This window comes from Gopherus evgoodei, chromosome 3, assembly GCF_007399415.2.
Source record: "Gopherus evgoodei ecotype Sinaloan lineage chromosome 3, rGopEvg1_v1.p, whole genome shotgun sequence".
In the NCBI taxonomy this organism is placed as follows: Eukaryota; Metazoa; Chordata; order Testudines; family Testudinidae; genus Gopherus; species Gopherus evgoodei.
In genome coordinates this window covers 8,316,433-8,333,265 of record NC_044324.1, presented here as the reverse complement: position 1 = coordinate 8,333,265, position 16,833 = coordinate 8,316,433, and the positions used below count along the sequence as shown (strand labels likewise).

At 47.2% G+C, this 16,833-nt stretch overlaps 1 protein-coding gene across 2 annotated transcripts; it reads left to right on the top strand.

The window, feature by feature from the left end:
• Positions 1–454: 454 nt before the first annotated feature.
• AQP6 (aquaporin 6) lies at positions 455–13,779 on the top strand. 2 transcript variants are annotated; one of them, XM_030554925.1, is made up of 4 exons: positions 455–848; positions 2,072–2,230; positions 2,650–2,730; positions 12,019–13,779. In XM_030554925.1, the coding sequence occupies exons 1-4, from the start codon at positions 486–488 to the stop codon at positions 12,214–12,216; spliced, it is 801 nt and encodes a 266-aa protein (XP_030410785.1). In that variant the 5' UTR covers positions 455–485; the 3' UTR covers positions 12,217–13,779. The 2 variants fall into 2 exon arrangements, with proteins under 2 accessions (XP_030410785.1, XP_030410784.1); XM_030554924.1 differs by lacking the exon at positions 2,072–2,230 and having other exon boundaries at positions 471–848.
• Positions 13,780–16,833: the final 3,054 nt, after the last annotated feature.

Genomic DNA, 16,833 nt, shown 5'->3' with positions numbered 1-16,833 from the left:
CCAGCTCATCCACTCCCTCACATCAATCCCCCTATTGTCTCCTCTGATCCCAAACCCCACAAACCCTGTGGTGGGGGTTGGGGGAGAGTGTGCACTGATCTTGGTCTGTGCATGAAATTCCGGTGTCCCACAGGAGTTCGTCTGCCCTGCCTACATTACACTAAGATGGCAACCCAGCAATAGAACACACACTCATTTCTGAAGGTCAGAAACTAGGTTAAGTCTGATACTGGGAGCTAAGACCCTGGATCAGTAGTGGTGGGGGTGGGGTGGGGTGGGGTGAGGAAGGAGCTGTGATGTGTGCTGAACTGGGCAGGTCTGACTCACTCCTTTGCTGAAGAATTTCCAAGTTCTGGATTTCCTGGTCCTGCCCAGATTTACAAGTTTACTTATTTACATAGTGTTTCCTCAAATATTCTCCAGTAAAAAGGAGCTCCAGCATTAGAAATGCCCTCTGTCCCTCTCACTGTCGGGCTCATGAGAGGATGTGGAAGGAGGTACTGTCTGTGACCTTTTATCAGGCTGTCTTCACTGAGTTCCTAGCCACCTCCATCTACGTTTTCTTCGGCCTGGGCTCAGTCCTCCAGTGGCCCTCAGCCCTCCCCACCATCTTACAGATCTCTATTACCTTCAACTTGGCTGCAGCTACTGTGGTCCAGATTGCCTGGCATGTCAGTGGTGCTCATGTCAACCCAGCTGTGACTATGGCCTTCCTGCTTGGCTCTCGTATCTCTTTGGCAAGAGCTGCTTGCTATATGGTTGCCCAGCTGGCTGGAGGCATCGCTGGAGCAGCCACGCTGTATGGAGTAACGCCTGCAGAGGTCCAAGGAAGCTTAGGCATTAACACGGTGAGTTTCTCACCCCTCTTTTTGATAGTGCTGATGAAAGTGAATGACCATTAACATTGCTGTGAGCCAGATGTGCAAACTTCCCAACACACCTCTTCCAGTCCCCTCATTCTTGACCTGTGTGGCCCCCTGCTAGTCCAGGCTTGGGTTAATATGTAGCTATATGTAGTGGTGACAGATAGCAGTGTCAATGCACCTCAATCCTGACCTGCACCCTGCTGCAGGAGGAGAAACTGCCAACCACGCTGAATTATGGTGCAATTCTATATTAGGAGGCCAGTGCTGTGGTAGGTATGGATTGAGGGGGATTTGTGATAAGAAAAATCACTGCCATCTGTTCAAGATGGAGAACACAAATGGGCTAATCCTTACAATGAAACCTGCCCAGTGACCAATTAGAAATGAATGTCCAGTGCAGGTGGGTTTTTAAATACAGGTCAAACAAAACTATACTAGATACCTCATGGATCTGTGCCTATTTAAGTCAAGCCAAAGGAGTGGCTAGTGGAAGTGATTACCCTTAGCAAAGGTTTCCGCATGTATTGGGCATTGATTACTGTGACTATCGCACTTTTTACAGATAAGAAGTGAGGCTCAGAACGAGGAAGGGACTCACCCAAGATATCAGAACAACTTAATGGACTCCACAGATAGGACCTACAGCTGAGCATTCCTGCTTTTTACATATGTTTCAAATAATTTCCACGCATTCCCAGCTAAGTGGATTTTAGTTGCATGAGTACATGCCTGCCTCTCTGCTTTTCCATGCTCCCAGCAACATAGTACCTAAGCCATAAGGAACAGATTTTCACCCTAGAGTTCCCATGGTTCTCAATTGGTATGCATGTGTAGAATTCTCCATTGTTCTCAATGAGAGCTGCTGGATACCGAGACATTCTGAAAATCTGTCCCCAATAGCCTACAAAAACTTTGGAACAGTAGTAACCAATCTGCCATCGATGCCTGATCTGTACTTTCTGTGCTTATCATGCCTACACTTGGTCAGTTGCTACTGCATGGCTCCAAAATTAAGGATACAAACCATGAAAGATCCCCTTACCCCCACTGTTACACTTAAGTCTCCCAGGAGCTCATGTCACTGCAGATGCCTGCTTTTGAGGTGGATTGTGAGAGGCAGCAGCGTTACCTAGTGTGGCTGGTGGGCAGAAGCCAATGGGCTGCTGTGATCTCCTAAGGAGTCCCTTTGCCATCCCTTTCCCCAGGTGCGGAGCAACATCACTTCTGGACAAGCAGTTGCTGTTGAGCTCATTCTCACCTTTCAGCTGGTTCTTTGTTATTTTGCTTCCACCGACAGACACAGAAATGCCAACTCCCCAGCCACATTCATTGGCATATCCGTTGCCCTGGGACACCTGATTGGGGTAAGCTTGTTAGGCACTGCATAAAACATAGAGGGGTTTGTACCTAATGGTTGTTTCAAAACAAATAAAAAACATGCACTCCAATTCTGAACACCCTGCCTGCCAGGAGTACTGGCTGTGGGGCAGGAGCAGGGCAGGAGTACTGGCTGTGGGGAAAGCTTATTGTTATGCCAGTCCCAGTCTCTTCCAGTACAAGATGCTCACTGTGGGAGGAACTCCCATATAGGCCAATTCCATGCTTCTCCCAATATACAGCAATGATGACTAAACTATAACTAGAAGAGAGATATTTGTAAATGTCTAATTGCCTGAACTACAGCCAGAGAGATATGACAAATCAAACATGAGGTTCGTTTGGACTTCATTCATCTTTAGACAGTGAATTTCTCCTAATACTTTCTTTCCCATCTGTTTACTAGATCTACTTCACTGGCTGCTCCATGAATCCTGCAAGATCTTTTGGCCCTGCTGTCATAGTCAACAAGTTTACTGTCCACTGGGTAATATCATTATGTCCTTTCCCTTTCTGTTCTAGAGGTCTCTACCATCTCAAAAATACCTTGGGTGAGGTTGAAATTTGGCCTTATTGCATCCCAGGTTTCTAGGAGCTCCTTATATCAAGGCACTGAGACCCAACAGTGAGTAACATGGGATGAGCGTTATCAGTTATGTCTGCACTGAATGCAATCAGTTCAGCATTTACTAAATCCCCAAACTCCTTCCCCAGCAGGCACTGGGCTCATTGTAAAGTCTGGGAAGGACACATAGGAATCAGTCTCCTCTTTAGATGTTCCAAAGGCCTGGAAGGAAAGGTCCGTAGGAGTCTGACTTAGCTGGGTGTACCACTCTGCAGGCATGTCTTCATCTTCATGTAATCAGTCAGTGTTTCACTGTTAAGGGGCTAGCTACACCTGCCTCCGTCGCACTATCTGGTCTGTTAATGCATCACCTTTGGGTCTTAGGCCTCTTATCCTCACCTCTCTCGGGGTGAAAGCATGTGATTCTTCTACTCTTAGCTCGGGGTCCCTTGTATACCAACTGCTTATTGCCATGTAGGGCTAGATCACCTTGTAACTGGGTCTCTTCCTCTGCCCCCCTTGCTGCAGCTCCCTGCTGTCTCAAAAAGCACTCTGAGCCTCCTGGATGCAGCACCCGTAGCTTTTTATTTACACACAGTTCCCACCATCAGTGATTCTATTTACAGGTCTTACTCTCCTCCTCCACAGGGAGTCTACCCCAGCCTGGAGACTGCCATGCCTCTTGCTGTTCTCTTCCCCCCTTCCTCTAGTGCCAGCCAGCCTTTATGGCCCTTGAGCCTGCAGGCCCACAAGTGCAGCTCGTTCAGAGGCCAGGCACCAGGCTTCTCCCCAGCCCCAATCCATTTCACCTGATTGGGGCTGGCTGAGCAGGGGCTAATTAGCTGCCTCTGCAGAAGCACCCTACTACATACCTCCCCTCTTAAGCCGGTGCCAGGCCTAGTCGCCCTCAGCCTCTCTTCCCTTGGCCCAGGATATTACTATGCGGTGGGGCTGCCTGCCCTATGGAGAGGCCCCCAGGACCAACCCTTTGGGGCTTCGGCACACCCCACCCACAAAAGGTACATTAGGTAGGGGGTGGGGTACCCCACAGGTCCACGCTTACCCAGAGGTCCTCACACCATTCACACGGCTGGGCCGGCCGCTCCACAGGCTCCGGAGGCTCCTCTTCCCATTTCTCTGGAGTTGTTGACTGTGAGCCCCCTGCCCCGAGTCAGCGCCCCCGCTTCCAGACCAGGCCCTTCACCTCTGTGCTGTGGGGCCTCCCCGTGTGTGGTGTCTTTAATCTCCTCCCGGGCATCCCTCCCCCGCGGGTCTGGCCCGGGAAGCTTCCTGGGCTTCCCAGCCATTCCCTCTGGTTTGCTATCTTGGCTTTGTCGTCTAGGCTCTTTCAACTGTTCCCCTGGAGGTTGCAGGTCTGCCCCTTGCTCCGGGTCCACCTCCCCCAGGATCTGGCTCCCCCTTTCCAGGGTTCTCTTTCCCTTCTTCCGCTTTAATGGTCGCTCCCCTCCGGCCGCCCTTCCCTTTAGGGGAGAGCGCCAGTCCTGCCCTAAGAGCATGGGGTAAGCTAACCCTTCTAGTACCCCCACCCGCTTCCAGGCAAACCTCCCATTTACTTCGAGCGGTACCTGGGCCACGGGACAATACTCCCTATCCCCGTGGATGCATTCCACACACATCCGTCTCCTGGGGATAAGCCAAAGCGGCCTCACCAAGCGCCGCTGTACAAAGGAGCGGGCGGAGGCCGTGTCCACTAGACCCCGCTGGGGCTTTCTCCCTACCCTCACCAGGACTGTGTCCAACCCATGCCTCCTTTTCCACACCCCACTCCAGGTCCAGCCACAAGAGTTCGCCGCCCCACACTCCATCACCGGGCAGTCTCCGACTTTTGTGTCCCAGCTTCCCGCACCGCCAACACACGGGCTGTCCTGGGCAGCTAAGGGTCCCCTTGGGCTCCTCCAGTCGCTTGTCCAGCGGCTTCACCCCGCCATGTTCACGGGGCTTCCTGCCCCCTCTGGATCCCGCAGGGCTTGAGGTTCCCTCACTGGGAGGTCAGCCTCCGCATATTCCTCAGTCGTTTGTACCGCTGCTTCCAGAGTGGCCGGCTGGTGTCACTGCACCCATACCCGCACACTATTTGGGAGGCCCTGTAAAAACTGCTCAAGGACCACCTGGTCCATTATCTGGCCCACCGTATGGGCATCGGGCCTCAACCAGCGGGTTGCCCAGTCTGTTAATTTCTGCGCAAAGGCCCAGGGTCGCACATGCCCTGCCCACCAGGCTGCCCGAAACTTCTGGCGGTATTTCTCGGCTGACAGTCCGAGGCGGTCTAAAATCACCGCCTTCACTGCATTGTAATGCCTGGCTTGGTTCTCTGTCAGGGCCATATAGGCAGCCTGCGCCTCCCCGGTGAGATAAGGGCCCAGCCGCAGGGCCCATGTAGTCCGGTCCCAACCAGCACCTAGGGCCACCCATTCACAAGTGCCCAAAAAGGCACTGGGGTCATCGGCGGGGGCCATTTTACAAAGGCTGAGGCCTGGGGTCCGGGTACCATCCCCCACAGCAGGACTCACCACTTTCTGCAGGAGCTGTTGCTGCGCCATCGACTGCTCCTTTATGAAATCCTGGAGGGCCTTCTGTTGCTCTGCCTGCCGGACGAGGAGAGCCTGCCGCTCCACCTGGTGGGACTCCTGCAAAGACTGTAGCGTCTTCGGCATTTCACTTTGTTGTTCTGCTAGCCACTGCAGGGTGTTCTCCATGCCCAGGCCGCCACACTGCATCTATGGCACTGGATCCCGGACAAGCCCCCACATGTAACTGGCTCTCTTCCTCTGCCCCCCTTGCTGCAGCTCCCTGCTGTCTCAAAAAGCACTCTGAGCCTCCTGGGTGCAGCACCCGTAGCTTTTTATTTACACACAGTTCCCACCACCAGCGATACTATTTACAGGTCTCAGTCTCAGTCTCCACAGGGAGTCTACCCCAACCTGGAGACCGCCATGCCTCTGGCTGTTCTCTCCCCCCCTCCCCCTGGCTGCCAGCCAGCCAGCCAGCCAGCCAGCCTTTATGGCCCTTGAACCTGCAGGCTCACAGGTGCAGCCCGTTCAGAGGCCAGGCACCAGGCTTCTCCCCAGCCCCAATCCATTTCACCTGATTGGGGCTGGCTGAGCAGGGGCTAATTAGCTGCCTCTGCAGCAGCACCCTGCTACACACCTCCTTAAGCTTCCCTTCAGAAACCCGTGATCAGTGACACTGACCAACAGGCCTCTTAAAACAAAGTATTTTTATATAGCAGTTGGAACAAACATAAGAACAGCTATATTGGGTCAGACATATGCTCCATCTAGCCTAGTATCCTGTATCTGACAGTGGCCAATGCCAGGTGCTACAGAGGGAATGAACAGAACAGGTAATCATCCTCTGTTGCACATTCCAAACCTCTGGCAAACAGAGGCTAGGGACACTATCCCTGCCCATCCTGGCTAGTTGCCATTGATAGACCTATCCTCCATGAATTTATCTAGGTATTTTTTAAACCCTGTTATAATCCTGGCCTTCACAACATCCTCTGGCAAGGAATATCACAGGTTAACTGTGCATTGTAAGTAAGAAATACTTCCTTTGTTTGTTTTAAACCTTATGCCTATTAATTTCATTTGGTGATCCCTAGTTCGTGTGTTATTTACTTTTGCCATACCCATCATGATTTTATAGACCTTTATCATATCCCCCCAAGTCATTTCTTTTCCAAGATGAAAAGTCCCAATCTTATTAATCTCTCCTCATTCGGAAGCTGCTTCATACCCCTAAACATTTTTGTTGCCCTTTTCTGAACCTTTTCCAATTCCAGTATATCTTTTTTGAGATGGGACAACCACATCTGCAGGTAGTATTCAAGATGAGGCATACTATGGATTTATAGAGAGGCAATATATTTTCTGTCTTATCTATCTGTCTTTTAATGACTCTCAACATTCTGTTTGTTTTTTTGACTGCCACTGCACATTGAGCGGTAGCAGCTAATTTAGATTCCATCATTTTATATGTATAGTTGGGATTGTGTTTTCCAAAGTGCATTACTTTGCGTTTATCAACATTGAATTTCATCTGTCATTTTGTTGCCCAGTCATCCAGTTTTGTGAGATCCTTTTGTAGCTCTTTGCAGTCTGCTTTGGACTTAATTATCTTGAGTAGTTTTGTATCATCTGCATATTTTGCCACCTCACTGTTTACTCCTTTCTTTAGATCATTTATGAATATGTTGAATAGGACTGGGCCCAGTACTGATGCCTGGGGGACACACCACTATTTATCTCTCTCCATTCTGAGAGCTGACCATTTATTCCTACCCTTTGTTTCCTTTTAACCAGTTACTGATCTATGAGAGGACCATGCCTCTTATCCCATGACAGCTTACTTTGCTTAAGAGCCTTTGGTGAGGGATCTTGTCAAAGGCTTTCTGAAAATTTAAGTACACTATATCCACTGGATCCTCCTTGTCCACGTGCTTGTTGACCCCCTCAAAGAATTCTAGTGGATTGGTGAGGCATGATTTCCCTTTACAAAAACCATGTTGACTCTTCCCCAACAAATTATGTTCACCTATGTGTCTGATAATTTTTACTATAGTTTCAACAAGTTTGCCTGGTACTGAAGTCAGGCTTACTGGCCTGTAATTGCCAGGATCACCTCTGGAGCCCTTTTCACAAATTGGCATCATATTAGCTATTCTCCAGTCATTTGGTAGAGAAACTAATTAAAATGATAGGTTAACAAACCACAGGTAGTAGTTCGGCAATTTTACATTTGAGATCCTTCAGAACTCCTGGGTGAATCTCCTCAGGTCCTGGTGACTTATCACTGTTTAGTTTATCAATTTGTTCCAAAACCTCCTCTAATGACACCTCATTCTGAGACAGTTCCTTAGATTTGTCACCTAAAAAAGAATGGTTCTGGTTTGGGAATCTCCCTCACATCCTCAGCCTTCCTGCTTCTGATGTATTTAAAAAAAAAATTTACTATTACTTTTTGAGTCGTTGGCTAGCTGTTCTTCAGATTCGTTTTTGGCCTTCCCAATTATATTTTTACACTTCATTTGCCAGAGTTTATGCTCCTTTTTATTTTCCTCTATAGGATTAATCTTCCACTTTTTAAAGGATGCCTTTTTGCCTCTCACTGCTTCTTTTACTTTGTTGTTTAGCCATAGTGGCACTTCTTTGGTTCTCTATGTTTTTTAATTTGGGGTATACATTTAAGTTGAGCCTCTACTATGGTATCTTTAAAAAGTTTCCATGCAGCTTTCATTTTTGGCACTGTACCTTTCAATTTCTTAACTAACTTCCTCATTTTTGTGCAGTTTCCCTTTCTGAAATTAAATGCTACCGTATTGGGGCGCTGTGGGGTTTCCTCCACCACAGGGATGTTAAATTTAATTATATTATGGTCACTATTATCAAGCAGTCCAGCTATATTCACCTCTTGGACCAGGTCCTGTGCTCCACTTAGGACTAAATCAAGAATTGCCTCTCTTCTTGTGGGTTCCAGGACTAGATGCTCCAAGAAGCAGTCATTTAAGATGTCAAGAAACTTTATCTCTGCAGTCCGTCCTGAGGTGACATGTACCTAGTCAATATGGGGATAGGTGAAATCCCCATTAAGTTTATTTTTATAGCCTCTCTAGTCTGCCTGAATATTTCGCAGTCACTAATCACCATCCTGGTCAGGTGGTTGGTAGTATATCCCTACTGCTATATTTTTATTACTGAAGCATGAAATTACTATCCATAGAGATTCTATGGTACAGTTTGGTTCATTTAAGATTTTTACTTCATTTGATTCTGTGCTTTCACATATAGTGCCACTCCCGCACCAGCATGGCCTGTTCTGTCCTTCAGATCTATTTTGTACCCTGGTATTACTGTGTCCCACTGATTATTCTCATTCCACCGAGTTTCTGTGATGCCTATTATATCAATATCCTCATTTAATACGAGGCATTCTAGAAAGCAATACAGTAAGATTTTAACACTCTAAACAGCCTACTCCAATATTAAGTTTTCTCTAGGTTGATGCTTTACTACAAGCTAAGTTAAACAGGCTTCCTCTTCAGGAAAGGAAATGAACCAGCTCACATTCTGACAAGACTTCTTTACGCAAGGAAATCGAGTAGCATAGCTAATGTGGAGTAATCTATCCTGGAGTAGCTATTCCAGAATATCTCCCTACGTGGATCCTTTTTGAGAATAAACATCATTTTATTTCAGAATAATTAGCTGCTCTATGAGTGCATTATTCCAGAATAGACTGGCCACAGGCGGAGCTATTCTGCAATACACCTCTACCCCGATATAACGCTGTCCTCAGGAGCCAAAAAAATCTTACCGTGTTATAGGTGAAACTGTTATATTGAACTTGCTTTGATCCGCTGGAGTGCACAGCCCTGCCTCACCCAGAGCGCTGCTTTACTACGTTATCTCCAAATTCATGTTATATAGGGTCGCGTTATATCAGGGTAGAGGTGTAGCTTATTTCAGACAGTGTACGCACGTAGGCAAGTTTTAGTAAGCAAAGAGTCTTTTATTACCCACTTTGGTCCCAAGTGACAGCAGGCCCTGTTATTCTTCTAGCCCAGTGGTTCTCAACCAGGGGTACATGTACCCCTGGGGGTACACAGAGGTCTTCCAATAGGTACATCAATGCATCTAGGTATTTGCCTAGTTTTACAACAGGCTACATAAAAAGCACTAGCAAAGTCAGTACAAACTATAATTTCACACAATGACTTGTTTATATGGCTGTACAAATGTAAGTACAATATTTATATTCCAATTGATTTATTTTGTAATTCTATAGCAAAAAGAGAAAGTCAACAATTGTTCAGTAACAGTGTGGCTGTGACACCTTTGTATTTTTATGTCTGATTTTGTAATTAAGTAGTTTAAGTGAGGCATAACTTGGGAGTATGCAAGACAAATCGGTCTCCTGAAAGGGGTACAGTAGGCTGGAAAGATTGAGAGTCACTGTTCTAGCCCACTTACCTTCCTTCTATAATGCTGTGTCTTGGTCTCTCTTAAGTAGGAAAGGCCCTGTTATCTGAGTAAATTTGTTACCATGTTGTTCATTAGTTTTCTTTGTTTCAGGGCCCAAGTATAAACACTCTTGGGTTCCTCTGACAGGTTTTTTCCCCACTGGAGCTGTGCATCCAGAGAAGCCAGTCCAGGAGGATTCTTCTCTTTTGATGACTGCCATGCTGTTTGAGTGGTTGGATCATTCATTCTTAATTAATTGTAATCACAGGCCCAAGGCTGTGTTCCTGTTGAAACTGCTTGAGTAGAAGGGGGCCCTTCACTTCCCCTTTGACATCTAACACATACCCTTACAACACAAGCACATAAATATTTAGGGTAAAGATCAAAATATGCAATTAACACAGAGAAACTCATGTTCATGTACTATCAGGGTAAGATTCAGGGCCCAAAGTATATTTTGTCTTTTAATATTTACTCTATTGCAGGCATGGAAGTGGGGAAGTTGTGATCCACAGATCTCAACACAGAACTGAAATGGGGCTAAAGTAATTTTAGCTCAAAGCTACAGAAAATGAACATGCTTCCAAGCAACCCCAATACGGACCGACTTCCCTTCCCTCTCCACCTCCATTCAGTTCCTGTATCTCTGCCTTAACAAAGGATAGGGTCACTGTAAGCAGCCTGCTGTCAGTTTTGTTGGCGGCTGTAGCTTTGCCCAGATGTAACAAGGATTTTGTACACACTGCCACCTTGTGGTATTGTGCAGATATAACCATTTGCTGCATGGACACATTTCAAGGTTTAGGAAATGAGAATGCCAGACAGGAAGAAAGATCAGCCATCTGAACTCTTAATGGCACGACTTAGTAGCAATATGCAGATGGAGAGGAAATCTTCAGTACAAGGGCATGCATGGGGCATAGTGGTAGGGACTGGCAGGGAAAGAGTGCTGCAATCTGATGGATCTAAGCTTCCACTTAAGCAAGGCTCACAACCACTCTGGTTGCAAAGAGATGTAAAGCGGTCATTAGTGCATTAAAATTGATGCAATATTAGGGAACCTTCAGCTGCATGGCAGATGCATTATATCTGGACATACATATCATTTTTATTATTTGTATTGCAGTAGTGCCTACAGGGCCAGCTCCAGCTTTCTTGCTGTCCCAAATGGCGTAGCCAAAAAAAAAATTGCCGTGATCAGCGGCACTTTGGCAGCAGCTCTACCACGCCGCTTCATTCTTCAGTGGCAGGTCCTTCCCACCGAGAGGTACTGAGGGACCTGCCACTGAATTGCCACCGAAGACCTGGACATGCCGCCCCTTTCCATTGGTCATCCCAAGCACCTGCTTCCTTCGCTGGTGCCTGGAGCTGGCCCTGAGTGCCTAGGAGCTCTAGTCACAGACTAGGGTCCCATTGTGCTAGGCATTGTACAAATGTATAAAAAGGTCCCTGCCCAAAAACATATAACTTAAGTAAGTGGACATACCTGGGACATTCAGCAACACAGGAGAGGTATTCTACTAGGATGTCCTAGTGCTTTCAGCAGCTTGGCAGGTGCAATGTTGCTGGGCATACCTGACACATTCAGAAGTATGCCAAGTTAATTCTATCAGGATGTTCCTAGAACATTGGCCAGTAGTGAAGGAGTCAATGAAATATTAAAGTTACAACATTTTAAAGTCAGTCATTTTAGCCAAAAGAGTCCCAGTCCCCATCTTTGATTATGAATAACCTCTGCATATTCAACAGCTTATCTCAACTTCTGAATCGTCCTCTCTGGTCTTGACAAATTCTATTTTGACTTCTAGCCATTTGAAATGCCACCACAAAGATTATGTTCTGGCTTGTCACTTGAACCGTCACCCCTCCCTTTGCATCCTCCATTGGCTCCCCTTGTCCACCATATCAAACACAAACTACTCATCTTTACATTTAAGAACCTTCACAGATTATCCCTGCCCAACCTATTATATAATTTATATATATATTATATATAAATGAGAGGGAGAGAGATCAACCTCTCCTTCATTCTACATATGATGACAGTCTTGGTTGCCTATTTTTTTACAATTTTCAAAAAGAGCAGAGCTCCATACTGACACACATTCAAAGAATGTAAGTTATTTGGGGCTACAATCATTGCCTAGCACAATGGAGCCCTGGCTTCTAGGCATTATCACTGTGCATTAATAATAATAATATGCTATTTCTCTCCCTATCTCTGCAGATTTTCTGGGTGGGTCCCATGACAGGCGCGATTCTTGCTTCTCTGATATATAATGTACTTCTCTATCCTGACCTGAAGAGTCTCTCACAGAGGCTGGCAATTCTAAAAGGCACCTTTAAAATGGAGGCAGAAGGTATGGAAGAAGCAAAGCAGAACAGGCAGCCTGTGTCATTGGTCAATGTCATACAAAGGGTTTAATCACACAGCATCCCACAGACAAGTGGGTATTCTAGAGTTGGCCAGGTACTATCCCATGAGCTGACAGAGCATGATATTTGATGGTATCTGGTGGGTGCAGGATCATGGTAGGAAAAGACCTAAGCATAGACAACTCGTGCCTTCTCATGCGGGGGCGGGGGGACCACACCATAAAGGGGAGGACACGTGATAGCCCCGTGATGTCTCCTTCAGGAGAAGCTTCCAGCCCCATCTTCCTGGGCCAGGGCAGCCAATCCTGCCAGCTCCTGATGGGGGTTGGGGCCACAGCAGTGAGCAGCACGTGCCTCTGGGCCCGCCTGGGCCCAGCCCTGGTTGAGCAGAGGTCAGGGAACCTGCTCCCAGTGCCTTCCCTAGTGACGCCCCACCCTGAGCCCAGTCTGAGGACTGCCACGCTTTCCCCACCTCACCAGTTACCTGTGGAGTGGGGGTGGAGACTCTGTCCTTCTCCTGCTCCGCCTCCTCTGCCCCCGGCACATTCATCCACTGTCCCTGGCAGCAGGGTATAGGTAGGGAGTGGGACAGAGCTGCTTTTCACATGGCTGAAGGTGGCTTTTCAGGGTCACTGCTCTGTGCAGTGCAGCGGCTGCCTAAGAGAGCCTGGCTGGAGAGGTAGCAGCGGCAGCTCCACTCCGCACTCTGTCAAGATTTTCTAAAAAATGTGGCAGGGTGAATTTTGCTTAGGAAAACTGAAAGCTAATCAGGGAATGGTACTGAGTCATTCTGTTTATGACCTTAAGATCATTTGAACCACATCTTCCCCTCCCCAGCTCTCCAATGGATCAACACGGTATTTATGAAGGCTGGGCTCTAAGCCCCATTGATTTAATTGAGAAATGCACTGCCATCATAATAAAGAATAAGACAGGTCCCTTTCCTGGGCTTGTGCTCTTGAATTTACCCTGGGTATTTCATCTTCCTGAGAAACTTGAAATCCATCATAAATACACAGTATGTTGAGCAGTGAACCCACTTCATGTTACTCACTGCATCAGGCTGTGGATACACTTTACAATGCACACTTCAGTCATGCACTGAACATCTTTAATGAAGACACTAAGATGCCATAATGAGCTAACTACCTATAACCATTAGCAATAACTGATCACTAATAATTGATAAATTTCTTAATTTACTAAGTTAATAAACTATGTCTGTACTGCATGACTACACAACATTGACTGAACACCCCCACCCCACCAAATCCTGCTCCAACACGCATGAGGCTGTTTAACCCCTGAGGTGGATTCTCAAGTTAGTGGCTTTTTTGTATGATCTAAGTCTCCGTGATATTACAGCCAATACGAGAGTTTTGAAAGCTTATCCAGTCATTTCACTTGTTCATGGGAGCCATACTAAACCAAGGAATTTCCTAGGCCTTCTCCTCCAAGGCCTTTCTTCCAATAGCCATGAAACAGGGAGCAAATGTCTGTCAAGAGCCCTTGATGGTTTCCCTTCTACCAGGCTGGTCAAACCAGCAAAGTCCAACAGCCACTGAATGACATTCCACTTGCTGGCAGTTTACATTTCCTTTGTTTTTCTTAGAATCAGTTCTGTATTTATAACTTTGTAAATAAATTATTTTGCAAAAACCTTTTCAGAGTTCTTTACAATGCCCCTAAAAACCTGGCTACTAAGTTGATCAGACCACTTGTTATGCCAGAGAAGGATAGATGAGAGAGCTGGACAGGTGTACAGGTGCATCCCCTTACCACCAGCAGGCCTGGATCTACAAAGGGACTTAGGGGGCCTAGAAAAACACTGGAATAACGAGATCCACAAAACCTGAGTTGGGTGTCTGACCCCGTGCACAATGACTGGGGTGAGACAAGCACCTAAGAATGGGATTCACAAAAGCCTCCATGTGAGGTGAGGCACTGCCTACATTAGCCAATGGGAGATGCCAACAAGAAAGGTTTGTCCTAAACCTCACTCCTGTCATGAAGTTAGGCAGAGAAGATGCAAGTACACATGACTGTTAGGGTTGCCAGGCGTCTGGTTTTTGACAGCTCCAGCATTCACCGCTGTCCAGGCCATTAAAAGTCCAGATGGCGGTGCAGCAGAGAGCTGGGGCTAAGAGAGACTCCTTACCTGACCTGGCCCCAGGTTGCCCCCAGAAGTGGCCGCCAAGTCCCTGCAGCCCCTAGGGCTTGGAGGCTAGGGAGTGGGAGGCTCCATGCACTGTCCTCCACCCTGAATACCAGCTCCGCAGCTCCCATTGGTCACAAGGGCTGGGAACTGCAACCAACACAAGCTGCAGGGAGGCCCTGCATCCACAGCCCCTCATCTCCAGCCCCACCACAAAGCCTGCACTTCCAGCCCACAGCCCATACCTCTTTCCGAACCCCAACCCTCTGCCCCAACCTAGAGCCCCCTCCTGCACCACAAACCCCTCTGCCCCAACCTGGAGCCCCCTCCTGCACCACAAACCCCTCATCCCAGCCCTACTGCAGAGCCCGCACCTCCCAAGAGCCCATACTCCTTCCTGCACCCCAACCCCCTGCTCCAGCATGGTGAAAGTGAGTGAGGGTGGGGAAGTGTGAGCAATGGAGCAGGGGGGGGCAGCCTTGGAGAAGAAACAGGGGTGTTTGGTTGTGTGTGATTAGAAAGTTGGCAACCCTAAGCAGAGACAACTACACTCCTCACAGCACTTGCCACGGAGAACCACTCCGCTTTCAAAAATGCCCTTGGCTCACTCTCTTCTGGGAGTTGTAGTTTACCTCCTCCAGCCAGGGCCAAGCAAGCTGGGGACTATAACTCCCAGAATGCCCAGCAGGCCATTGCCACTGCTGTGTGATTCTGCGAGCTGAGCAAGAGTCTGAGGGCTGGGTGAGAGCCACTCAGTTCTGGTGAGCATGTACTGCAGACTGCCCTACAGCATCAGAGCTGTGAGCTGCACCAATTCTCCGCAGATGTCAGAGCTCTGCAAATCCATAGGTGCAATGTACATCATCCTCCCTGACCCTTAAAAATCCTAGCTCCCATTCCTTTGTTCTAACCTTTAGACTACCTTCCTTCCTCTTGGATCATGCTTGCCTGTAGCTGTATATTTTACAAACTGTTGTCAGATGTGTTGTCAGATCCTACCGGGGTGGTGCTCTGCCCTGCTCAATGTTGGTATCACTCTGCTGCATGCGTGTGTTCCCTGTGTGCTGTCCCAGCTTTGCGCAAATAGCTGACACAGCAGACCTGAAGAGAACCCTCAATGACCACAGAGTCTCGTAAGGTACGAAGGCACGTCGGCCAGGTATACTGTCGAAGGAAAGCACAGGCTCCAGCTCCCCGGCAAACATAGTCCAAGGTGCTGCTAAGGTACAGCTAGCCAGTACATATGTGCTCCTTGACAATGGACTCAGCTCAGTCAGTGGCGGGACTTTCGACTGCCCCCTAAGCTGGACAAAGACATCGCCCCAGGGATGCATTCTTATACACAGGTACAAACAAGTTACACATCACTCCTGACGTATGACATGCAACCCCTCTACGTAGCAAGGTACAACCCCTCTACGTAGTAAGGTGCCGCCTCTCACCTTGTACATGTTGGTTCGAACAAAACAATTATCATATTACCCTTTTGGCCCTGTTATTGGGATGGGTCAGCCTGTTCCTTGTTATCTGTGTGGAATGTGCAAGTATGTGAATGTTCTGATATCTAGTGTTCAGTACCTTTTAGGTACGTATGTTCTTGAAGCATCAGCCCTTTCCTTGCCAGCTTCTGTGAGCAGGGCCTGCCTCTGGTTGAGCTTAACTCTGCTTTATGTTAGCAAAGTCTTGACCATTACTTTAGTTCAGGCCTTAGGCCTCATACCAGGCCTCTGATACCAAGGTTTATATCTCAGGGCCTCCTCTTACTACACAAACCAAGTAGTGAAATTGTCCATACGAAACTGGCTCATTTGATTTGTTCTATTGGTTGATCACTAGCAGAGAAACAGATGACATAAGCAAGAATTGCTCTTCTCACGATTCTCAATTTGCCTCCCATTGTTTTACTTCTCATGACCTCTATTCAGACATCATAATGATGCCAATAACATTTTGCACATCAACAGCTAATAATACTTTGTACAGCCAACAATCAAGTGCTAATTAGTTAAGCCTCAGAACATGATGTGTTCCTCTTTGTTTTAACCACTTTCAAGCTTGTCTGTTTCCTGTGAGCATTTTAAAATATTTTTAAAACCAAAGTTCCTCAGATATTTCTTCAGACTTTATGCTTAGACTTTCCCACTTGGAACAAGCATCCCAGAGTGTCCAGATTGCACTATTGAGAGAGCAGAGCCTTTAACAGACCTTTTCCAGAGCAGCCTCACCGGTTTTATACATACAACTCTCTATCACTGAAGAAATTTCTCTTTTCATCTTGCTTTCCAGTCTTCCTGACCTTGCTATTTCCTCACGATTGCTGCCAATTTTAGACACTAACAGAAAATACTAGGAGCATTAAATAAGATCTATTTCTCCAGTAAAATGGATCTCTTGTATTTTTTTCCACCAAGATACAGAAGAGATAAGAACGAGAGAGAAAATTTCCATCTGGGTAATAATTACCTTGTCAATCTTTTTGTCTGAAGCTCAGCAGATGTTAAATCTCCTCTC